Raw genomic sequence first — 9202 nt, forward strand, 5'->3', positions numbered from 1 at the left:
TGAGCAACTTTTCTCTGTAATGAAGACAAACTAAAGCACACCAGGAATCGTCTCCCAGATGTGCACCTTCAATCTATCCTGAAAGTTTCCTCAGCACAGAACCAAACCCCAAACAGAACGTACTGCAATGACTTATGGTTTTATTTCCACACTTTATCCTGTATCGCTCTGTTTTGCTGTTTATGAAATGTTGACACTTTTTGTCTCTATACTGAGACCCAATATGAATTTTGTCCGCCTCTATGATTCTGACCACTGCACTAGACTCTCTAGTCTGCGGGAGTCTGAAGATCCTGGGGGCAGAGCTTTGTGAAAATTGGAGAGTTGATTGGCTACAAAAGAAATGATTGAAATGTCTAGTAACTTAATAAAGAGAGATCTTTGGGGGGTGGGGGGGATACTAGTCATAACTCATGCAGCTGTAAATATTGAATGGATTTACAAATATATATATATAGTGATATTGTGCTTTACGAGATCGAGATCAGTAAAATACTCCAATTTGTTGCAAGAGGTACTCCATACAAGTTATAATTGTTTTGAAGGTTCAGAGCAGTGGTCCCATTGAAGGTACAATAATGTTGCATATCATATTACTAGTATACATAATATATTATTTAATTATTTAATAAATATATTATAAATATGTAACTCAACTCACTATAATTCAGAATTAGTGGAAAAAAAACGCGACTGAAGCAAGTGCAGGAAATTGGAATATGCAGAAGAGGTAATTTTTTATAAATGAAACATACTGCAGACTGTGAAAGTAAAAAAGAAATGAAGAAAAAAAAGATCAACAGTCTGGTCCTGGTCCAAGGCCCAGTGGTAAACTTTATTGATTTTAGCAGTCAAACTCGAAGCCTTTATGTCTGTAGGCCATCAAACGCTAATGTAATCTGAAGATGATGAAAACACAGTGTTCCAAATAATAATATGTGATTTTATTTACATATAAACCAATCAATAAATCTGCGTCAAGGTCCGTACAGAGCTATCAAACAAGGATAAAACCTTAAAAAGTAATTTTGTTTGAATTTATACCAATTTATGCATCTTCTGTAAATCTGTACTGATCGATATGTATGTTTGTAAATGCTGTCATTTTTGAGGTTTTTATAAAAAAAAAAAAAGGGCCTGAAATTGAACCTTGAAGAATATAGTGTTTATTCAAAAAATTCTACATTAACTCTGAATCTGAATTTGAATCTGAAAGATCTAATGAGGAAACATAGAAAAGTCAGAACAAGAAAACTGGAAAAGAGATGATCAAGAACAGGAAAAATGAATACGTGATGGAAGGAGGAAGAGCTTGATAGAAAAGAAAGTTGAATAAGAACTAGCGACCATCTGCCAAATTAAGATCTGAATCAAAGATCTAACAATGGTAAGCGAGAACGGGGGAAAGGGAAATGTGGAAAAGAGAATACATGGTATGACAGACCCTTAAAGAGAACCTTAAAGAGAAAATTTCAGGGAACCTTGAGGGACACAATATTGCACATTTCCTATTTTTCCACATATACCGAGATACAACCTTTTAGTTTTAAATGTGCTACAAAATCTGATATCATTCTCTGGAACAGGAGACTGTGCACGATTTGTACTATTAGTTTACTGTTAATGCTGACGTGTGCTTAGTGCGACATCCATTCAATGTGAGTAAATATTACAATCATATAATATTCACAACAAGAGAGGGAAAAGAGCTGTGTTTTAGATAGCAGTCTGTTGCTTCACAGTCACCAGTCATGTGGAATATTCTGGTTTCCTCCTACAGGATGACATTGTCCTGTTAAAACATTTTATAAATAAAAAGAGTCAGAGTAGATCCACACCCGTAGATGAAGCTGGTGATGATGATAATGATAATAATGATGAAGACAAAGGCCTCTCGCTTTGTGGAAAAAAAAGTTAAAAGTTCTTTCCTGTACAAAAATGTGTGTGTTCTCAGAAGCCTGTGATGTGACAGTATGCCTCCAGGCTGGAGAAGGTGATGTAGAGGAGCCACAGGCCAATGAACAACAGGGACGTGATGATCTTGAGGGTTTTGGGCCCGCCCAGCTCACCGCCCACGGAGGGGCGTCGCCGCAGCATGAGCACGCCCATGCTGATGAAGGCACAGATGGTGAAGAGTGTGACGGAGAAGGCGAGCGAGCCCGGCTCCACGTGGAACTCCTGACCTTTGACCTTCCAGTAGATGGCCGAGATGGACCAGGCCACGCCGATCCCCAGGAAGACGTTAACGGCATTGCTCCCCGTCACGTTTCCCACCGAGGCGTCGGCGTACTGATCCTGAACCGCCGCCACTTTACTCGCAAACGTATCTGAGAGAGAGACGGATGGACAGAGGAGTAAAAAAACAGGTAGAAATGTAGAAAAAATGAAAAAAGGCATACGTATGAAACATAGAAAAAATTAGGGAAAGAAAAATGAAAGAAAAAAACGAGTATACGGATAGCAGGAAAGAAAGAGGAAAGAGGAAATGAAAGAAAAGAAATTGATAAAAGGAAAGAAAGAAAGAAAGAAAGAAAGAAAGAAAGAAAGAAAGAAAGAAAGAAAGAAAGAAAGAAAGAAAGAAAGAAAGAAAGAAAGAAAGAAAGAAAGAAAGGACAATAAAAGAAGGAATAGAGAAGGGGGAGAGAAAATGAACAGAATGAGAAGTATAATGATTTGTTCAAAATATCATTCTAATTAAAGAGAACAAAACACACACACACACACACACCCGGGATGGAGGTGCCGAGGGCGACGAACACCAGGGCTGTGACGGTGTCCCGCAGTCCCACGGTGCAGCCGAAATGAGACGCCAGGTCTCCGATGATGGCTGTGAGGAAGCCGATGACGAAGATGGAGACGATGAAGCAGGCCCAGCCGTTCCAGTACTCGGTGGGCGGGATGAAGGCGAACACCAGCTTCCAGAACACCGTCATCACGTGCATGAAGTAATCGCAGCAGGATGGCCGGCGGGGCTCGGCTCCTTCACCCTCATCACCTTCACCTGAGGGACACGCATTCGGCTCATTACGCAACCTACATCACATTCTCACCATCATCTCCACCCAGAAGCTTCAGAATCATGACGGTTCTGTGCACTGATTTTGTAGGTTTTTCCATTAATTATAACTACCTCAACGTTTTTAACAATTATATACACACACACACACACACACACACACACACACACACACACACACACACACACACACACACACACACACACGCACACACACACACAGCATACCTGCACTGACAGTGACAGCTTCAGTGAACTGTTCTTTCCATGAATGGGTTCCAATAACTTCAGCCAGGTTAGTGTCCTTTAACAGACGATCAACTGTGTCCTACACACACACACACACACACACACACACACACACATATTAGCATTATATGTTTACTGTAAGATATATAATCTAAAAAGCAAATAAAAATATCATTTTTGCTCCCACACATATGCATGTGCGCACACACACACACACACACACACACACACACACACACACACACATCAATAAAAAATATTAAATTATAAACAAAAGATTACAATGGAAAGAAAGAAAGAAAGAAAGAAAGAAAGAAAGAAAGAAAGAAAGAAAGAAAGAAAGAAAGAAAGAAAAAGTCAGAAAGAACTAAAGAATAAAAAAAAGTGAAAGAAAGAGCAAAAAAAGGAAGCAAAAAAGAATCAATGGTCAATCACGGCAAGCGGAATACACCCGGGTGACTCTGATTGGTCGGTGCTTTAATTTCACAGCCCAATCGCCGAAACATCCCAAAGACGCAGCCGAGAGTCGAAGGTTTCCAATCAGAGTCCTGACCAGGAAACTATCTACCAATCCTTGAACACGTCTCATGCAGAGGGGTGGAAGCTTCTCTACCGCGTCTATCGTGCCATTGGGGGCCATTCCCTGACGGATCTATGGGTGGGATGGAAAGTGGGTGGAGTTAGCACAAACCACACACACACACACACACACACACACACACACACACACACACACACACACACACACACACACATGCACACAAATTAATATTACATTAATACATCCATCTACAAAGATCATATCACAACACAGAGCCTTAAAATGTGAAAGTTTAAATATTGGCACCCCTATTCAGTCCATTTGTACCTTAAAGGCCATGCTCTCCTCAATAATGACCTCCAGCCTGCTGTGTTCCCCCAGCACCGGCCGACCCTTCTCAGCGATCTTTCTGGCCTCGTCCTGCTCAGCACTGGGATTTCCTAGAATAAATGGATGAGAGAAAGAGAGAGAGAAAGTAAGAAAGAAAGGAAAATATATAGCACTAACACCTAACACCACATATGGCTGGAAAGGTCAGGTGTCCAGATACTTTTGTTTATAACATTAACAATAACACTTTATCAGGCAAAAAAAAAAAAACGCTTTATCAGGCCATGCTGATGGTGATTAGTTTCTGTATCTAGCATGATGCAGTGTGTTATTTCTTCTTTAAGACTGTAAAAATGTGGAAAACGTGTGAAATGTGTAAAAATGCAAAGTAAACACTCTATGTAAACACTGATGATGTAAATCTTACCCTGATTTAACAACAAATCTGCAGCAAAACAGTCAATCAAGTAGATAATTAATTAACCAATCAAGTAATCAAGCAATTATTAAATCAATCAATAAACCAAACAATCAATGAATATATCAATCAATCGATAACGACACGTTTGTAGACGTTTATAATTCATTCAAATGTATTATATTGAATCAGTGCAGATTGGATAGATGAGGATATTCGATAAAATGGACAACATTCAAGGACACACACACACACACACACACACACACACACACACACACACACACACACACACGCGCACACACACACACACACACACACCTGAAATTCCTCTCTTGAGCCACCGAGGTTCTTCAAGGATGATGTAAAAGTTTTCTCGCTTATCATATTCCTGGACATTGATGATGGGCACCTGTAATGTCTTACTACACACACACACACACACACACACACACACACACACACACACACACACACACACACACAAAGAGAGAGAGAAAACAAGTGCTTATTTCCTTTGGCTTAACCCCTAAAATATTAACAGGGACCCTGACGCTTAAGTCACATCAACGCTGAACTGGCATCAATACTTAACAACAGACTAAATAATTTAAACACACACACACACACACACACACACACACACACACACACACACACACACACACACACACACACACACACACTTCGGGCATTTAAGTTAAATAGAAACTAGAGAAGAAATGCTACAAATGCCACAACACCGGGGAAACGCTTTACAACAACTACAATACCTTCACACAGTTTTACTACAAAAAGGTCCACATAACATTATTACGCAACGTCTACATAACAACTACACTATATAACTATAACAACAGCGTACAATTCAACAATCTTTATAAATTGTCTCATCCATTAAGTTACAATACAACTGCAAACCTACTGCAACAATACTACAAAATTGGAACAGTAGATTTGGTTACGACACAAACAAACACAGCAACTGAACAACAGCCTTTATTACAGAACTATCATCTAAAAATGCTACTACAAATCTACAACTAAATACAATACAAATATCGTATGAGTTTCACATCATCCATAAAACAACAGAATTACTACACAGCATGCAGGGATACATTCATCACAAATCTGTCACCGAACAACTACCAAACTAGAAAACAATCAGAAATGCTAAAAAAATACCACACAACTACCTTCACCACAACCACAATTCTACTACAAACTACTGCAAATGATCATGTGAAACTGCTATAAAACTACAACAAATTACAACAACCAACAACCACTGGACTAAAAACTACAATCATACAGTTCATTCAAAACTACAGCATTGCCAACCGCAGGACTAAAACACACAGCATTCATACAAACAATACAAAACTACAACATCTTCAAAAACACAACAATCATACAGTTCATCCAAAACTAAAACAACCACAAAACTCCAACCAGTGGACTAAAACACAGAGTACACAAATGTATCATACATTTAATACAAAATTATATGATTGTTGTGTGTTTTATGCGAGTGGTTAGAGCTCTGTAGTTAATATTAAATTTCAACAACCTCAAAACTCCAATCACTAAAACCTGTCTGCAACCTTTGTGATAAAAGAACCATTCTGACGATTTTCCCACCAAATAAAATTTGCCTGGAGCCGCAAAACATATTCGACCTTCAAATTAATATAACAGTTTGTTGTTTTATACAGATGTAAGTTGGTTGCAGGTTTGCACCACCAGGTGGCACTAGTGTACATTTCTATTGTTTTTAGATGTTAGCAATTAGTAAGACGTGGGAGTGTTGCCTGGAAATGGGGGAGCGGAATCACGGGAAAATAGACGCGCGGATATTTTAATGATCGATTCTTTCATATATTCTCCATCTGTGAACGGATGAAATGGCTTTTCTCCGTTCATCTCCAGCTGGGAAGTTTTCAGCAAATGCTGTGTGCTTTATTTGGAAATGTGGTCAGACCTTACTTTAGTGTATTGCTTGCCAATGTATCACTACATATCACACATGCTGTGGCAGGTCCGCATTGTTGGCAGTGAAAGGAAATAAATCTGTCCACACAGAATTAAACTCTGGACCTCAATATCAGCTACTCCCAGGTCGCGGTGCGGGAAAGTAGACCGTAAGTGACGCATGGGTTGATTAGAAAAATATTAAAACTTTATTTTCAATGTCGCATCTGTTACCTCGAACGCCAATATATCTAACAAGAAATAAATTAATACATACAAAAATATTTTGTTAAGGCTGCAGAAAGTCACAGCAGGTGGGCTAAAGAGCCGCATAAACACACTAATAAATGTCTGTTTCTGAGCGTTCAACCGCTTACATCTTTAATGGGAAGAAGATCTGTTGCGCACTAGACACTACGTCATCAATAAAACACGCTGTCCCCCGCAACACACACACATACACACAGAACAAATCGATCACTTTCTCTCATTGTGTACAACACCCTTATGTGTGTATGTGTGTGTGTGTGTACCAGCTCTCCTCATTGCTGAATTCCAGTTCACCATGTACTTGTTGGTAGTCGACTCCACTGTGCGCCGTTCCGTCCTCTGTGTGAAAAGGGATGACCACGGTGCCTCGGGTACCCGACTCCCGAGTAACGGTTACTTCAGCGACACCAGCGCACTCGGCTACAAGGAGCTCACGTCGGCTAAACGAGAAAACACCTGCATGGTCATCATCGAGAATCGTTACTGTGGCAACCAGCGGTTCCACCAATCTGCCGGCCTCTGTGGATTCAACCCCTGGCTCGCGAAGGTTTGAGAGACGGACAAAGAAATGCTCGTCTTCCTCGAAAACATCGTCGTCGATGATTCCAATCTAGAAAGCACATAATCATACGTCACTATGAGTTTAACAACACATTTATGTTTATGGCATTTAGCAGAAGCCCTTATTGAGGGCGACATACAAAAGTCTCGTTTAATGATTGCAACGACACAGCTACATACAAATCTACTTTATTCATCTGAAACCCATAAAAGGACTTTCATACAAGGACCTCCACAAATGGACTACCCGGACTGTCAAGTGCTTGGTTCAAGTGCTGACTTGTGTTTGACGTAAATTCTCCACCATAAAGCTATAGCTTGGATCTCATCTTATTTTCTACCAGTCTACCTGCATTTCAAGAGCCTCCAAGACTAGCTTGCTAACTATTCCTCCATCCTCCAACATCTTAACCCACACACATTCCAGCTCTCTACCTTTATCTCCTTGCGTGTTTCTCCAGGTTGAAACTCTAGCGTTCCCTCACAACAATTGTAATCCACTCCGGCTTTGGCCGAGCCGTTTTTAGTCCGATAGTCCACTTGGAATGTTCCAGAACCGGTACCCCCTGATAGTGTAACCCATATGCTTAGCTGGCCACAGTTCTCGCTGCAGCGATAACGTTCCTGCTCAAAGGCCACATGTGCGCAAGTCGCCTGATCGTCCTCGGGGCCGGTGTTCGGGCATGCTCGCTTGGCTTGTTCTGCTGCAGCATGCTTCTTCAACACGTTTCCAGCTCCGATAATCATGCGTGTGGCCTGTACACGGTAAAACGCACGACTCTTAGGTTGCTTCTGCAGGTTCGAGTAGTTGGCCATCTCAATCAACTGGTCCAAGTCTTTATCAGGGTGTTTCTGGCGCAGTTCACGCAGCAAGCGGATCACCTGCAATGACAAATCTTATTAGCAGTAGCTTGGCAACAACAAAACAACTTTTCATTTTGGAAACTAAAACGTTTGAAAGTATTCAAGATTCAGCAGTTCAACAATATCATCTTAGCAGTATCTTAGCAATTACTGCTAGTTCGGGAACAATTCTGGAATATCTTTGCAGCAACTTAGCAAATGTTTAGCTACATTTTAGCAAAGCTTTAACAGGGCATCAGAAATTGTGTTGGCAGGCTGTTTGAGAGTTTCGTTAACAAGTGTTAAATAAACCTCAAAGCAACTTTAAAGCCATCATTTCCCTCAATGTTTTCCTTTCTATGTCTATCTCTGTCCGTTTTTCCTCTCCCATTCCTTCTGTACCTCCTCACGCTCCTGCTCAGGGTCTTTCCCTGCCTCTATGTTGCTGATGTTGCTGGCGGCATTGCTAGGACCACCATTGGCATTGCCATGTAATTTCCCCTCCATGATGATGTCAATGCCGTTGGGTGCCATATCGCACTCTGTCTGAACAATGATGCCGTGACGCTTGTCAGCACGATAACGTCGATGAAGGTATTTGTAAAAGAGGAGCCGCCGGTCTGCAATCCATGCCATCAAGACACAAATGGGGAAGAAGAAGAGGGTCAGCAGGGCTTCCCACACCTGACATGCAAAGAAAAACACACATTTTAAAACACAATACACAAACACACAGAAGTAACAGCAACACATAGATGCTTTTATTCTAAAACAGATATATTGTAGATGCCCTCTGTAACTGCCCTACAACTAGGGAAGGAATTTACAGTGGCACTGTTGTTGCAAGAAGAATACCTGGGCTGTTTCTGCAACACTGGTGGCACTCTAAATAAAAACAGTTAAAATGTATTTAAAAAAAGACACTTTAAATAAACAGCATGTAGCATCAGGGATTTGCCTCTAAAGGCCACTCGGGTACTGAATAACGCAACCCGGAAAA

General features: G+C 40.7%; 1 protein-coding gene across 3 annotated transcripts in view; it reads right to left on the reverse strand.

Moving 5' to 3' along the window:
* Positions 1–922: 922 nt before the first annotated feature.
* The window catches only part of slc8a2a (solute carrier family 8 member 2a), a 25615-nt gene continuing 17335 nt past the window's right edge, over positions 923–9202 (reverse strand). The window contains exons 5-14 of one of the 3 annotated variants that reach the window (XR_014531706.1): positions 8605–8886; positions 7795–8241; positions 7062–7408; positions 4876–4979; positions 4134–4246; positions 3819–3917; positions 3245–3344; positions 2729–3001; positions 1632–2327; positions 923–1590 (exon numbers count right to left, since the gene is read on the reverse strand). Coding sequence is in view for 2 of the 3 variants with exons in the window: in XM_083530801.1 (XP_083386927.1) it covers positions 1951–2327; positions 2729–3001; positions 3245–3344; positions 3819–3917; positions 4134–4246; positions 4876–4979; positions 7062–7408; positions 7795–8241; positions 8605–8886 (2142 nt within the window). In the remaining variant the exon portion in view is untranslated. Of the gene's footprint in view, positions 2328–2728; positions 3002–3244; positions 3345–3818; positions 3918–4133; positions 4247–4875; positions 4980–7061; positions 7409–7794; positions 8242–8604; positions 8887–9202 lie in introns of all 3 variants that reach the window. The other 2 variants (XM_083530802.1, XM_083530801.1) reach the window with 2 other exon arrangements.

The sequence above is a fragment of the Silurus aristotelis genome (assembly GCF_946808225.1).
Source record: "Silurus aristotelis genome assembly, chromosome: 26".
NCBI lineage: Eukaryota > Metazoa > Chordata > Actinopteri > Siluriformes > Siluridae > Silurus > Silurus aristotelis.